Source organism: Mustela nigripes, chromosome 4 (genome assembly GCF_022355385.1).
Source record: "Mustela nigripes isolate SB6536 chromosome 4, MUSNIG.SB6536, whole genome shotgun sequence".
Taxonomy (NCBI): domain Eukaryota; kingdom Metazoa; phylum Chordata; class Mammalia; order Carnivora; family Mustelidae; genus Mustela; species Mustela nigripes.
Window position 1 is genome coordinate 14,583,003 of NC_081560.1, and position 15,213 is coordinate 14,598,215.

A 15,213-nucleotide genomic window follows, 5' to 3' on the forward strand; every position below is an offset into this window, starting at 1 on the left:
ACCTCAAGGATCTTGCCCTCTAACCTGGACCCTCCAACCGACTTGCCTTTAATTATCCTGACATATACGGCCTCAGATTCTCTGCACTTGATCTTCACCAAAAGGCCAAGAAGTAATGACCTCAGAGCCTCGAGTTGTCAATCCTTTATTTTTTTCTCCCCTTGTATTTATCAGTTGATTTAAGATCCAGAATATGTCTCATCTATTTTCTAATTTCCATTCCAACCCACAAAGTTTTTATTAAAAAAAATTTAAATACATGGGGCGCCTGGGTGGCACAGTCAGTTAAGCATCTGACTCTTGGTTTCCACTCAGGTCATGACCTCAGGGTCGTGAGATCAAGCCCACTGTGGGGCTCTGTGCTGAGTGTGGAGCCTGCTTAAGATTCTCTCTCTCCCTCTCCCTCTGTCCCTGCCCTGCTCCATGCTTGCTTGTGCTTTTTCTCTCTCAAAAAATTTTAAATACAAAAGTAGTACACGCCTGTGTTAAAAATGCAAATGATATAATATTACTATAATCATATGGATTAATATAGGAGTAAAAAGCAAGTGATTCTCTTCATAAAAGTGAACATTCCCTTTCATGTATTTGCTCCCCAACCCTCTCTCCAAATTCTGTTTCTTCACCCAGTGATACACTTATACTTTTTTTTTTATAAAGATTGTTATTTATTTGTCAGAGACAGAGGGAGAGAGAGTGAGTGAGCACAGGCAGACAGAGAGGCAGGCAGAGGCAGAAGCAGGCTCCCTGCTGAGCAAGGAGCCCGATGTGGGACTCGATCCCAAGACCCTGGGATCATGACCTGAGCCAAAGGCAGCTGCTTAACCAACTGAGCCACCCAGGCGTCCCACACTTATACTTTTTTAAAGCAGTGGATTTATAATCACATTTTTTCTCATTAATGGGATTACACAATACAGTGTCTTGCTTTCTCTCACATGTAATACATAGATCTTCCATGGAACAGAGTAGGAAGTCCAGAAATAGACCTACACGAACATAGCAATTAATTTTGAGAAAGTGTAAAGTCAGTTCAGTGGAGAAAGGAGTCTTTTCAACCAGTGGTGTTGTAACAACTGACATATACAAAAAAAAGAAAATTAACTGCAACCCTTATCTCACAAAAATATAAAAGTTGACTCAGATGGACCATAGAGCTAAACATAAGAGCTAAAAATTACATATCTAGAGGGAAACATAGAAAAAAATATCTGTGACCTTGGGTTAGGTAAAAATTTCTTATGTAGGACTCAAAAAAGCAAGAGTCAAAAAAATAAAGAAGAAAAAAATAAAAACTGGGTTTCATCAAATTTAAAAACTTCTGTTTTTTTTAGGATACCATCAAGAGAATGAAAAGATAAATTACAGAATATGAGCAATTATTTTCAAAATATTATCTGCAAAATGATTTGGTATGCAGGATTTTTAATGATGCTTACAACTTCATACTAAGGAGACAAACAATCCAATTATAAAATGAGTAAAAGATATGAAGAGACACTTCACCAAAAAAGAAATATCACTGGTAAATAAGCACATGAATAGATGCTCAATGTTATTAGTCATTAGGAAAATGCAAAATGAGACCACAAGGAGATAGCACTGCATACCTACTAAAACTGTTCAAATTAAACTGACAAAAGCAAGTGCTGACAGTTACGTGGAGCAACTGGAACTCTTATACAATGCTGATGAGAATGTGAAGTATTACATTCACTTTGGAAGACAATTGGGCAGTTTCTTATAAAGTCAAATATACAGTTGTTACATAATTTTGGAGTTTAATTCCTATTTACCCAAGAAAAATGAAAACATATATTCACACAGAAGCAAACATTTATAGAAGCTGAATTCATGATAGCCCCCAAACAAGCAAAACAACCCCCCCAAACAATAAACTGAAATCAGCCAACATGTCCATCAGCTGGCGAATAGATAAACAAATTGTGGTAAATCCATTAAATGGAATGCTAGTTAACAGTAGAAAGGAACAAATTATGGATACATGTAACAAGGTGGATGAATCTTAGAGACACAATAGGTAAAAGAAAGTGGACACAAAAGGCTACATACTGTATCATTCCATTTATGGGAGATTCTGGGAAAGGCAAAGCTATAGAGACAGAAATTAGATCAGTGTTATCAAGGACTGGGGTAGAGGCAGGGGGTAAACTGCCAGCTGGCATAAAGGAACTTTTGAAGGTGATGGAAACATTCTATATATTGAACATTGTGGGGGCTTTAGGATTTTTCATACATTTTCCAAAACCCACTGAAGTGTAAATTTTAAAAACAGTGAATTTTATCTGATGGAATTACTGGACTGAATTTACCTGTCTGAAGTAAGCCTAACTAAAGAACAATAACAATAAAAGAAGAAACACCGAGGAAGAAAGAAAGAGAGACACGCAAAAGCATATCTACATACAGAATTTTCTTACCAGATGGTGAGCTGATTTTAAATTTAGATAGATAAGGCCAAATTGTCCTCCAAAATGGCTATACCAATTTATACCTCCATTAGTAGAATCCAAGAGTGCCTATTTCCCCATGCTATGGCACAAATGGACATAATCAATTTTTTAAAAGTTCTGTCTATTTGATGGTGAAAAATGTTATGATCCTGATACTTCAGGCACGCACAGTTAAGATCTTGTCCTAATTGGTCTCTCCACTCGCAGTCTATTCTCTCTCCAAATCATCTTATATAATGTTAATAGAGTAATCCTTCTTGTGCCTGGTTCTAATAATATCTCACAAAAATTATTAACGATACCCCACTGCCTAGAAAATTATGCCCAGACCCTTTATCCAGATATTTGAGTCTTTGTTCTACCCCAGCTCCTACTTTCTCTCTTCTCTATGACTGTCTTCTTATTTTTAGCAGAAAATGTTGACTTACACCTCTAGTTCAATGGTTCTTACTCCCTTTTCTTTCCAGCCTTTTTGGAGGTAGAGTTGACACATAACATTGTACAAGTTCAGGGTATACAATGTGATGATTTGCTACATGTATATTTTGGGCAAGGTGGGTATAATCAGGCCTATCATCAGAAAAGAAAAGACTGAGGTTTGAGAGTAAGTTTTCACCAAGAAGACAAGGTTTTATGTGAGAGAGCAGAGCTCAGAACTCAGCTCTTCCCATTCCTAGTCCAGGGCTCTCTGTTCCATTCCCTCCTGCCTTCTGGCCATCTCCAACTTTCAGGCTGTCAGTCTGTCCTTCCTGTTTCTATTCTACTCATCAGCATGAAGGGGCCTAGGTCAAAAATACAGCTGGAGGTTTACACGTATTTCGTTGAAATATTAGACACTTATATGCCACGCAAGCAACCTATTAAATATTACTCTCCTCCTTCCTTGACGAACATACCTTCAAAATGACCTGGTAGGCGAGATTCAAAAGCAGAGGGGTTCCTGGGTGGCTAAGTTGGTTAAGCGGCTGCCTTTGGCTCAGGTGGTGATCTCAGGGTCCTGGGATCAAGCCCCGTGTCGGGCTCCCTGTTCAGTGGGGAGTCCGCTTCTCCCTCTGCCTCGGTGCTTTCTCTCTCAAGTAATCAGATAACATCTTTAAAAAGAAAAACAACAAACCAAAAGCAGAATTCCCAGACTCTTTGAAATTCTGAGTAGTACGGCAGCCAAGCCATATGAGTATGAATATGGAGCTTGTTCCGCCCTCTCTGCCCACTCCTTGTTCTTGGCTTCATTCACTTGGGCTCTGTGGGCTCATCTCATCCTACCTGCACATCTCAGTTCCCTCACTCCCCGGCAAACAACTACCCATGGCTGCCTTGGGACCAGACATACCTTGGCTCACTCACCCTTTGGGAAGAAGAGGCCACAGGGGTCCTGAAAGTGAGCGTGGGGCCGACTGGTGGGGCATTCTGGGGGCCTGGGTACCAGACCATGGGGGAATGTGGGCTCCTGCTGGGGTGCTCCTTTGGCTTCTCAGACTCCTTGTCCTGTGGGGAGAGGTACAGTTGGAGGAAGCCCACTCTGGGGCCCTCCTGTAAACTGGGGCCCATTGTGCTTAGGTCTAAGGGTGGCACTGATCCTATCTCCCTCCCCAAATCAGACAGCAAACCTTTTGAGGACCCAGGCTAATTCTTCCCTCACCCCACCCCAGAGACTGTATTTTACTGGAAAACAGGAGATGGGGATTCTACTTGAGGGTCAGCCCTAGGTAAATAAACTCACCTGCCTGGTTGGTTTCTTTCTCCATACAATGAAAATTGCATGAGATAATATCCAAAATCACTATTTTAATCTTCTTTTATATCTCCCCCCACCCCCAGCACTAACACGTTATAGTATGGTGCTCAGAAGAATTTGCTGGATTTATTCTGCCTCATTTGGTATGAATGCCCTGAGGCCTTGTCTTGATCTCTTCTCAGGCACAAGTGTGCATGGGTGTGTGTGTGATTACACACGTAAGTGCCCCTACCACCCGGTTGGCCTTGGACTTCCAAGTCACACAAACTTCTAGCTGGATGATTAGAGCCCCAGGAGACTTTTTCTTAGACATTCAGGCAGAATGCATTACATCCTAACAGAGGTAACATTCAGTTTTATGCCTTCAGAGCTTGGAATCTAGGAGACCCTAGGGGTCTTTCTATAGAGAGTTGGTGACCTTGAGTCATTTCTAATATCTCTAAGTTGCAATTTTTATATCCCACTGATGTCAAACCCTTCTTAATGGCTCGGCAACCATTTTATTTTCTTTAAATTGGCTGAGAACGGAGAGGGAGACTTCTTTCTCTAACAACCCCGGTACTAGTGTAGGTGGGAGCTCTCTGGAGGCTGGGGCCAAATCTGAAAGCTTGAATCGCTTCCCTGGGCCCGTAGATACTCTGGTTCAAGACCACAAATGTATAATGAGGACTTACTGGTGCTATGGGGATCCCTAAGCTGGATAACATCATCTTGGAACTTCATACTAATTTGATTAGAGAGCAAAGGATACATTTATAAAAGATAAACTAATACTTGAGGACAAGACGATTTAAGAACCACCCCAAGGCAGTGGTCTGTAGTCCAATGACATGTTTACACAGTGAGTTCAGAGGGTGAAGAAAGACATTGAACAAGAGATCCTAGATCTCGGGCCAAGGTATCCCGGGCCAGACATGCCTGAATAGGCAGTGTTTTCCCAGAGGAACTCACCTGGAGATTGTGAGCTGAAGGCAAGGTATGCAGAACCCTCTGGAAGCTGGTGGGGAATCAATTGTTACTAACATAGCACTGTTTACGATTGGAGGCATAATGAAGTACAAAACAAATTAGGAACATCAACAAAAGCTAACTTTATCCTTTATTCTCAATTATCTTCCTCGAAAGTAACAGGTAGGTACTTCTAGAAGGGTGCCTCAGCCTTCTTCAGAGGAAGGACTACTACTGATTCTCCAGTCATCTCGCCAGGGGGAAAGGTGCCCAGGTGGGTTGCAGTCGCCAGGCTGGGTCTAGCAGGGGAGCCAGACTGGAGAGCAACCGGGATCCTTTTATCAATGGAGATGAGTCACATTTTCCACTAACCACTACAGTTTCCTAGGCAATGAGATAGTGTCTCCAACTCACACCTTTAGTCCCCTGCCTGGTGCAAGCCTTCTAAAAGGATGCAAAGATGCAAAATTGCCAAGTTCACATTCCAAGACCTTTACACCAGGTGTGTTCGGAGTTAGAAGCCTGGCCCGTAGCAGCTATTTGACCGATGTTAACTCCCCTCTTGGCTTTCCACGTTTCCCCTCATCCCCAAACTCTGACTCCCCAAACGCTTATCTTATCTCTCCCCTGCCCAAGATAGCTGCTTTCCCTAAGAGGGCCTGGACGGGCGCGCTTCTCTCCAGCGCTGCGGCGGTTCGGTTCAGCAGGCGCCTTCTGAAGGCCTACTACGTGCGGGGTTTGCGGGCCTCCCAGGCCCACAGCGTCCTGTCGTTCCGGAACGACCCACACAGGAGGCAGAACCTCTGGAGGGAGAAAGGATGCGTGGAGCTGTGTGCGCGCGTTTCCCGCCTCCTCGACTGCACGTCGGGCTCTCGGGAAGGGAGCCCGACCTTTGCTTCGCTTTGTCCCCTCCGCAGCCCCGAAGGCTGTCCTCCGAGCGCAGGCGCCCCGCTCACACCTGCTGCCCCGCACGGAACGGAGCAGAGCGAAGCCAGGCGCCGGAGGAGGAGCGTGAGGCCCGCCGCTCTCGGGGCCGGCCAGGTTTTCCGGCTCTCACCCCTCCTCGCGGGCCTCCCTCCCTCCCGGCGCCCCCGGGAGTGGAACGCGCGGGGCCACCCGGGCGGCGGGCCCCGGGGTTCCGTGCGAGGCGGGGCGGCACCGGCCGCCGGCCCGGCCCAGGCCTCCCGCGCCTCTCCCGCGCCCCTCGGAGTCCCCCTCCAGGGAGGCGGGACCTGGGGGAGACCCGGCACCGGCCCCGCGCGGCGCAGCCCCGGCGCGCCCGAGCCCCGCGCTCGCCGCCTGGCAGCCCCGCAGGCAGGCGCCGGGCCGGCCGGGAGGTGGTGCTAGCCTCCCCGCGCCCGGGCCCGCGCGTTGCCGAGCAGCCGCTCGGAGGCTCCGAAGGGGGCGGAGCGGCGAGGCCGGCGTGCGGCTGGCGGCCCCTGTCCGCGGTTCCGGCCCCCGGCCCGCCCCCGCCTCGCCGGCCTCCCTCCGCGCCGGTGCGCGGCGCCCCGTCCCAGCCGCAGCCGCAGCGGCCGCCCCTCCCGGGCCCGACAGCGCCGAGCCCCGAGGCCGGGCCGGGGCGCCGGCCGGGACTGCCGGGGGCGCGGCGCCGACGCCGAGGCGCGGCCATGGAGGGGAAGACCCGCGCCGGGGTCGCGCTGGTCCCGGGGCCGAGCGGCCGCGGGCCTTCCGCCCGCCGCGCCCGCCGCGCCCGCCGCCTCCGCCGCCGCCCGGGGCTGCTGCTCCCCGGCCTCTGGCTGCTGCTGCTGGCCCGGCCGGCCTCGTGCGCCCCAGGTAAGCACCGCCGAGACCCTCGGGCCGCGACCCTGCCTTTTTTTATTGCTGTTATTTTCCAAAAAAGAAAAAAAAAAATCCTGCTTTCCCCGCCCACCCTCTTTTATTCTCCACGGCTCCCTAGCCCTCCTTTCTTGAGATGCTTTTCCGTTCTTCTCGGGCCCGGCCAATAAAAGGCACGGCGAAAATGCACCGAGAAAGCGAACGGATTCTGGCCAGTCTTGCCAAAGGTCTGCAAAGCCCCCCTGTTATCCACGGAGCCCGAGGCGGGTCTGTGGCTTCTCCAAAGGTGCCTTTATTTTCTCTGCAAAACGCAGGCACTGGAATTGTATTTGTTCATGGCTGTGCCAGTGTGGCGTGTCAGATGTTCGGGAATACTTCATTGTAGGGGCGAAGGGGTAGCCTGGGTGTGTGGGCTTTAAAACAGTGTTGCGTTACTCCGAGCGGCCCGGCGTCCCCCAGATGCAGGCAGGCTGGCGGTGTCCCCCAGTGCACCAGGACACAAAGAACATTCAAAGAAAATCTCTTGGAAAGCGCCCTGGCCATGGATCTTTCCAGGGAAATAGCTAGTGCTATTACTTCTGCAAAGGCATCAGTACAATAGAGGGGGAAAATATTGTGATTCTTCAGTGTCCGGGCATGAGAGGAGGAAGGGTTGTTTTATAATAGATGCAGTTTACTGACTGTTCGTCACCCTGGAATTAAGAGGCATCATTTATGAAGGAGCATGTGGGCGGGTTTTGTTGCTGAAATGATTTAATTCATACTGCTTCTCTGAAATGTTTACTTGTCCACACGGAGCACACACACAGGATGCTCTGGAAAGCTTCTCTGAGCTGACACCCGGTAAACCAGTGGTTGCCCCAGCACACACCCTCTACCACTTTGGGGCAGAGAAGGAGAGGTGGAATGAGCAGCTCTGGGTGGAGAGCGGCTGCACAGTGAACACAAACAGAGCCATGGAAGCTCCTGCAAACGCTCCCTCCGTGGGGGCAGGGCCGAAGGACTGCCAAGTGGCTTTGGAAGGAAATGGAACACATTTGAAGGTGTCCCTGGGACATCACTGTCAGAATTATAACCAGTGTCCTGCAGGGGATGGTACAATAGAAACACAAGAAGGGACTTTGGGGATCACAGAGTGAAACCTCTCCTCTTACTACAGGGGAGAGTGATAGAAAATTGGCTTGGTCAAGGTCATTGGCTAGTTGGGGCAGACTCATTGCTTTTCCGTTACCCCCTGCTGCCCTGTGACCTGTAGGCTTATAGGCACCTGAGGCTACTGCAAAGATTTCCCGTGGCTGGGTGGAACCCTGGCTCAGGGAGCCCTGCCAGAGCTGGGGCGACAAAACAGGTCTCTTGCAGGCAGTATACAGAGTGCAAACAACTTTCCTAACCTAGCGGCTCAGGTCCCAGTCCCGCCCTCTGTCTGTTCCAGCCCTGCGTGTCCAGAGGAGAGGAGCATCAGGGCTTTCTGTGAGAAGAGATAATCATGAAGAGTGCCCTTGGCTTTCATCTGCAAAGAAAGCCCATCTGATACTAATGGACTCATCTGTGAAGGGACCCGACGTTAATCATTTCCATTTACTGAGTGCTTTCTCGGTGCCAGGTGCTGCATTTTATAGACACGATCCAGTCCCGTTGCGAGTTGGGCGGGATTAGCCCCATTTTACAGATGAGGAAACTAAGACTTCAGGAGTTTAGGTTAGTTTGATTCCAGACTCTATGCATTTAACTTCTGCGCAGCTTCCCCATGTGCATATACCACAGATGTTGTGCAGAGAATAAGTAATTCTTTTGATAAACTTAAGGTATATAGCGGAGATGTTTGCACTGTCCCTCTGTAAGTTTCTTCTCTTAGTCGTTCCTGTTTCCCATCAACCCCTGATACAAATATTCACCCTGGACACATGAAATTCAGTGTATTTCTGTGCTGGAGCTGACATCACAGAGGTGGAGACGTCTTCCTTTCAGTAATTTGTGTTTTGGGCTCCACCGGTTTGTACAATTACTTCTAGAACAGGTGATAGAATAGCAGCTGAAGAAGTAGAGGACCCTGGGTCTGTCCCCAGAGTTCCAGTTGGAAACTCAAAGCAGGTGCAGATCCGTGCATGGACTGTTCCTTCGAGAAAAAACATCTTTAAGGTAGCCCCTCACCCACTTCTCGAAGGCTGTGACAATCCACAGTGGTGGAGGGTCCCTTCCTGATGTAGAAGACATGGGCTGGTGCGTGCTGATTGGTGCTAGGAAGAGGCTGCATTTCAGTTGGCCGGTGTCTCCTCTCTGCAACTAGGACTCTCTGGCTCCCAGTCCTGAGTGTTTCCTTTTCACCATCGGAGTGGGGATGGGGGAGGCTTTGCCGATCCCTGCCGCAGTGGTTCTGTTTCTAAAGAGCCTGATTCAGAAAATGGCATGTCTTAATCCTGTGTGGGATTTCCTGGGTTAGGCAGCAGTCCCTTTCAAGGCTGATGGAAAATGATCTCCTTCGGCAGGCTTCTCTTTCCTTGTTAACTTCTGTTAAATGGAGTCCACCTTTCAGTGGGTCCCCTTATTTCAGTCTTTATTTAAATTTCTGTGTTTTATTGATTTCTTGTCTCTTTCTGTCTCATTCAGAATCTTGAATGTGCCCTTTTTTGTTTGTTTAAACATTTATAAATTTGGTCTTGACTGTTCACGGTTGTGGAAACAATGTGAAGTACTTTGGACTTGCTTTTGATTGCATTTTTTAGGCGATCCTATATCTACAATATAAAAAGAAAGAATTACACTCCATTTATTCATCTTATTCATGGATAAGTCTTTCTTAAAAATAATGGTTACTATGAAATTGATAACTTTGCAGAGATTTTGGAAATTACTAGAAGATACAGAAAACAGGTACCCATGACCCTGCAGCCCACAGATAGCACTGTAAATAGCCTTTTCTTTGTTAACATTCAAAAGGTGAAAATGGAATTATAGGCATCATTACATTTATTACTTTTTTCACTCAATATTTAACTTAAGCATTTTCCTATTAATTAAATATTGTTTGGAAACTGTTTCATCCTAATAATTTCCTTAATTATTCTTTTGTTATTTCGAGCTTTTTTGGCTGTTATAAATAATGCTACGATGAATAGCTATGTAGATAAGGTTTTATAGTTGTGTGTGTGTGTGTGTTTAGCATATGTTTCTAAAGGGAGAATTAGAATGCAATTTAAATCTAAGACCCACCAGGCTGAATCTTTGCGTGTTCAGTGTGCTGGGTGCCTAATAGGTGCTCTGTAAGTGGTTGTTGAATGAATTGACTTGTTCTGTATGGCCGTGATGCTGAAATAAACCTTAATAACTTACACAGTGGCCTGTTTCACTTCATCATCATCAGCATTGGATATTATTTTAAAAATTCTTATAGAGGGGAACCTGGATGGCTCAGTGGGTTAAGCCTCTGCCTTTGGCTCAGGCCCTGATCTCAGGGTCCTGGAATTGAGCCCTACGTGGGGCTCTCTGCTCAGTGGGGAGCCTGCTTCCCCGCCTCCCCCTCTCTGCCTGCCTCTCTGCCTACTTGTGATCTCTGTCAAATTAATAAATAAAATCTTAAAAAAAAAAAACTCTCATAGAATAAATTTGTAACCCACCGCTTAAGTTTTTTTTATTTTGGGTTGGCTATTTTTGGTTTATTTTGTATTTGTATTCTGTGAATTCTCTCTGTTTTTGCTCACATGTATGTTGTTGGTATATATTTAAATCTTTTTATGTTAAGGATAGCAACCATTTCTCTCCTGCTGGTTGCCTTTTCTCCCTTCCAATGGGTTTTCTTTTCCATTTTATACAATTTAGAAATTCAGAAGTTTTGATTATTTTGATTAGCAAAATCTGCTGTTCTGCTTTTCTTTTTGTAACTTTTTTTCATTGCATTTATTCTCGACGTGTTAAATTTTTATCTTAATGTACTTATTATTAGCCATTTTGAGGTGAATATTTGTTGTACTTTTTGGTTTAGTATCTTATAAACAAAGACTTGAAATGATTCAAAAGTGTGATTCTCCAGCCCCCTGCTTCAGTATCACTAAGGGATGTGGGGGTGCTTGTTAAGAAGGTAGATTTCTGGGTCTCACCCTTGACCTGTATTAGAGTCTTCAGTGGTGGTGCCTGGGAATCTTCATTTTTAACAAGGTCATAGTTGATTGTTAGGTCCTTTAAACTTTGGAACCACTGATCCAGAGACTGTACACCCAGTAATTGGAAGTTTTGGGGACACACTGCTTAATATCTCACAATTGTCTTTTCATGATTAGAACAGTTGATTCAAAATTGTGACGTTGCAATTTTGTTGTTGTTGTTGTTCTATCTTGTTGGCTTGGTTTTCTTTTGGTTGGGAATCAAAGGGCGTAGAGGACTTCATTTTAAATTCTCAGTCTGTTCACTGGGGAACAGTGGCTGCCATCTTTGTCAGGAAATGCCTCCCTTAATCCTGAAAACAGAACCCAGCCAGGGAGTTGTTAAAACTCACCAGGGACCTAGGAGCCAAAGGTTTTCTATCAGTGTGCCCTGGGTGCTAGAGGCAGCTAGTTACTGTAATTAAAATTACACTAAGTTGATTCAGATGAGAAGATGCTGCTGTAACCGATCCAATTTGTTTCATGTTGCGTAGCTCACAGTGACGTGGTTGCTTTCTTGGTCTTAAGCAGCATGATTTGTTGGGGGGAGCTCACTGAACTGTGAGCTCACAGACCCAAGTGAGTTCTTTTCTGCTGGTAACTTGCTTTTTGAGTATGGACGAGTTACCTTGCTCTGGGTTTCTTTGTCGGTGTCAGAAGAGGTCGCTGAGATGATCTCTGAATTCCTTTTACCTCTTATATTTCAAGTCCACATGTTGGATACCTTGGATTGCACTTGTTACAGACAGCGACAGTCCTGTTTCTATTGAATGTTTGTGTCAATGTCTGCCTGTCCTGTAGATGTTCCAGCCCCGTGACTTGCCGAAGGCAGTTCATTCAATTCTCTTTTTTTTTTTTTAATATTTTATATATTTATTTCACAGACAGAGATAGGCAGAGAGGCAGGAAAAGAGAGAGGGAGGCAGGCTCCCTGCTGAGCAGAGAGCCCGATGCGGGCCTCGATCCGAGGACCCTGAGATCATGACCTGAGTCGAAGGCAGAGTCTTTATCCCACTGAGCCACCCAGGCGCCCCTCAATTCTTTTTGTTTTTAAAAATATCCTCCTCTGCTCTCCCCTCCTGCATCCCCATACTTTGCTCTCTTGTATTTTCTTTTTGTCTCTTCCTTTTTTATCCATTTTCACTGATAATGCTTCAGGTGGCTTCAGGCATTGCTTCTCCTCGTTAGTGAAAATCTAAACTTTTTACTTATTCTTAAAGTGTCAGAAGAGGTTGTTAGAAATGCAGAATCTCAGGTCCTACCCCGAACCTCCTGAGTCCGAATCTGCATTTTCATAAGCTCCTCAGGTGATTTCAAACATGCACCTGAAGTTTGGGAAGCACTGGGCCAAGATGTGGTGCCTCCTGTTCCAACCATCTGGGAGCAAGTGGTATTGGATCCCCGGGGCCTGAGTCAGCCCGCAGTACTCTGGAGCCCTTCCAGATCTTCAGGGACCTTGAGATGCACCTGCCTTAGGGACTGAGTCTGTGTGAATAGTGTGCAAGAGCCCTACTGCCTTTGACCAGGCAAATTCAGGACAATATGATTCTCTAGATCCACCCTAATTTTTAACCCATTCATTCATTATGGCCATTTGGCTGGTTGTGAAAATACTGAAATTCGGCCCTACCACTTGGTAGATGGCTGCTAATCCCCAGCTCTCCAAGTCCATGGGGCCTCCCTGTCCTCCTCAGGCACTCAACTTTTGAAGACTGAGATGTACCCACCTCAGACGGAGGGTCAGCCCACACAGGTTTTTCAGCCTCAGGGTGTGCTTCCTGGTGACAGACCAGCAGCTGATTGCGGGCCATCTGTCACTTTGGGCCGGGATGGGGTGGTGGTGCTGCTGCTGTGTTTGTGCTAGGAGTGAAATAGGGCAGAATGTTAGGGGATGGTAAAAGAGGGTGTGGAAAGGTAGGGACCACTTGTGCAGTTGAGGAAGTAGAGAGGAGCACGGCAACACCGCGTGGGGCTCAAGGAGGTGGAAGGGGGGCAGGAGGGAGAAATGGGGGGGCTCACCTGCAGACAGAAGCATTGAGGAGAGGGTAGTTTTGTAGAGAGAGGTAGACAAGATGACCTTTTGGGAGGACGGCAAGCAGGGGAGGACCTGGGGGCTCGAGAAAATACAGCTGGTTTCCCGAGACAACTGAGACAGCAGCCTCAGCTGTCAGGCGCCTGCTGTCTGCTTGCCCCACAGCAGCCCCCGGGGTGGCCCAGAGCCTTGGCGGGCAGTGAGCGGGCGACTGTGCTCCTGGGTTATCTCCTGGCAAGTCTTGGTGCGAGGTCCGACTGGGGAGGCTCCTGCTCCTGATGATGGGGTGGGGGGGGGGGGTGCCCAGCCGTGCGGAGTCATTTAGAAAACTCCTTGCTTCTGTCTTTGTTCTCCTGTCTCTTGTTTGGGCCTGCGGAAGCGACCCTTCATCACTATGGTTTTGGGCGCTAGGATTAACTTCGGAGCCAGACAGCCTAAAGGGCTTTAAAACACTGGGTAAATACCGCTGGGGAGCTTTCAAAGGGGGAAGCCTCAAACATACAAAACAAACCATCTTCTGAAGCCAGCTTTGAGGCGAACTTGGGCAAAGCCCGGGAGACAGGTGTGAACTGGTGGCCAAGTCAGAGGCCTCTGCTGCTCCAGGTGTGGTCCACAGACGAGCAGCATCAGCAGCCCCTGGGAGCTTGTTAGAAAGGCACAGAGTCTGGTCCCTCCCCACGTCTACCCAGAGTTCACCTCTGACCACCCCTCACCCGGGATTTGTGCGCGCACTAAGGTTTGAGATGCTCTGGCCTAGGCTGTGTCTCCTTGAGGCTGGGTGCATTTCAGAGATTTTAGGGTGTTACCCAGTTACTGAGGAGGCTTTTTTACCTTGTAAAAATCCACCCCAGATTTTAAGTTGATTGGGCAAACCGGGGGAAGGAGCAGGAGCAGAGTAGTCGGTTCAGAGCTGAGCTGGTGTCTGGCTGGACGTGCGAGTCAGAGCGCTGATCCCACTCCGCCTCTCCCCACAGAACACCCCCTCCCCAACCCCCATGGGGCCCGAGTGTGTTTGGGAGCCTTTTTTCTTGCCCTTAATTTCTCTGCCCTGATAGCAGGAGTCAGGGCGGCTGGCTGTGGAGGCCTGCGGGAACACGTGGAGCTCCTTGAGGCAAACAGGTGTCCAAGCTGAGGTGGAGGTGGAAGGGCCCCAGGTGTCTGTCAGGAGATGAATGGATTAACAAAATGCGGCTTATACACACAATGGAATTATTCCTTCTTAAAAAAGAAGGAAATTCGGACACACGCTATAGCATGGACGGACCACGACATTCCGCCAAGTGAAATAAGCCAGTCACCCAAAGACAAAACCTGCATGAGTCCTCTCAGCGAGGTATCTGGAGTTGTCAGCATCCCGGGGACATGGTGCTCTCCAGGGGCTCCGTGGAGGAGGGAATGGGGGCGTAGTGTGCGATGGGGACAGAGTTTCAGTTCCGCAAGACGAAACGTGTTCTGGAGATTGGTTGGTTGCACAACGGGTGTGAAGATACTTAATGTTACTGAGCTGTGCGCGCAGAAGTGGGAGGTCGATATGGTGAACTTTCGGTTATGTGTGTGTGTGTTTTTAACCACAATTATTAATCAAAACAAAGTGAAGCTGGGTGGGGGCTTGCTGGTTGGGTAGCAGAAGTGGACGCTTCGGAGAGCTGGGAGCCACAGTCTGGGGACAGGGCAGGAGCACACGACAGGTGTTCCGTGGGCTCAGGTGAGAGGCGGGAAGCAAGGGCTTCTGCAGACCATCAGAGGCCAGATCTGCATGGGGACAGGGAAGGGGCAGGTCAGAGCCTGGTGGCCAGGAGAGGAGTCACAGCCCCTGCACCTGGCCTGTGGCATCAGCTAGGATGTCTAGGCCTGTCTGCCTCAGGACTGCTTCACCTCACCCTGACCGCCCCCGACTCACTGCACCTACCTCTCACCTCACCGCTCATCTCACTCTTCACCTCACCCATCACCCCTCACCTCACCCCTCACTTCTCATCTCACCCCTCACTTCTCATCTCATACTCGTCACCTCACCCCTCACCTCACCTCTCAACCTCACCCCTCACCTCACCCCTCACTTCTCATCTCATACTCGTCACCTCACCCCTC

The 15,213-nt window shown here is 48.1% G+C and overlaps 1 protein-coding gene across 1 annotated transcript in view; it reads left to right on the forward strand.

Moving 5' to 3' along the window:
* The first annotated feature begins 5,975 nt into the window (after positions 1-5,975).
* The window catches only part of KIAA1549 (KIAA1549 ortholog), a 135,451-nt gene continuing 126,213 nt past the window's right edge, over positions 5,976-15,213 (forward strand). The window contains exon 1 of the mRNA XM_059397493.1: positions 5,976-6,951. Coding sequence (XP_059253476.1) covers positions 5,976-6,951 — 976 coding nt within the window. The remainder of the gene's footprint in view (positions 6,952-15,213) is intronic.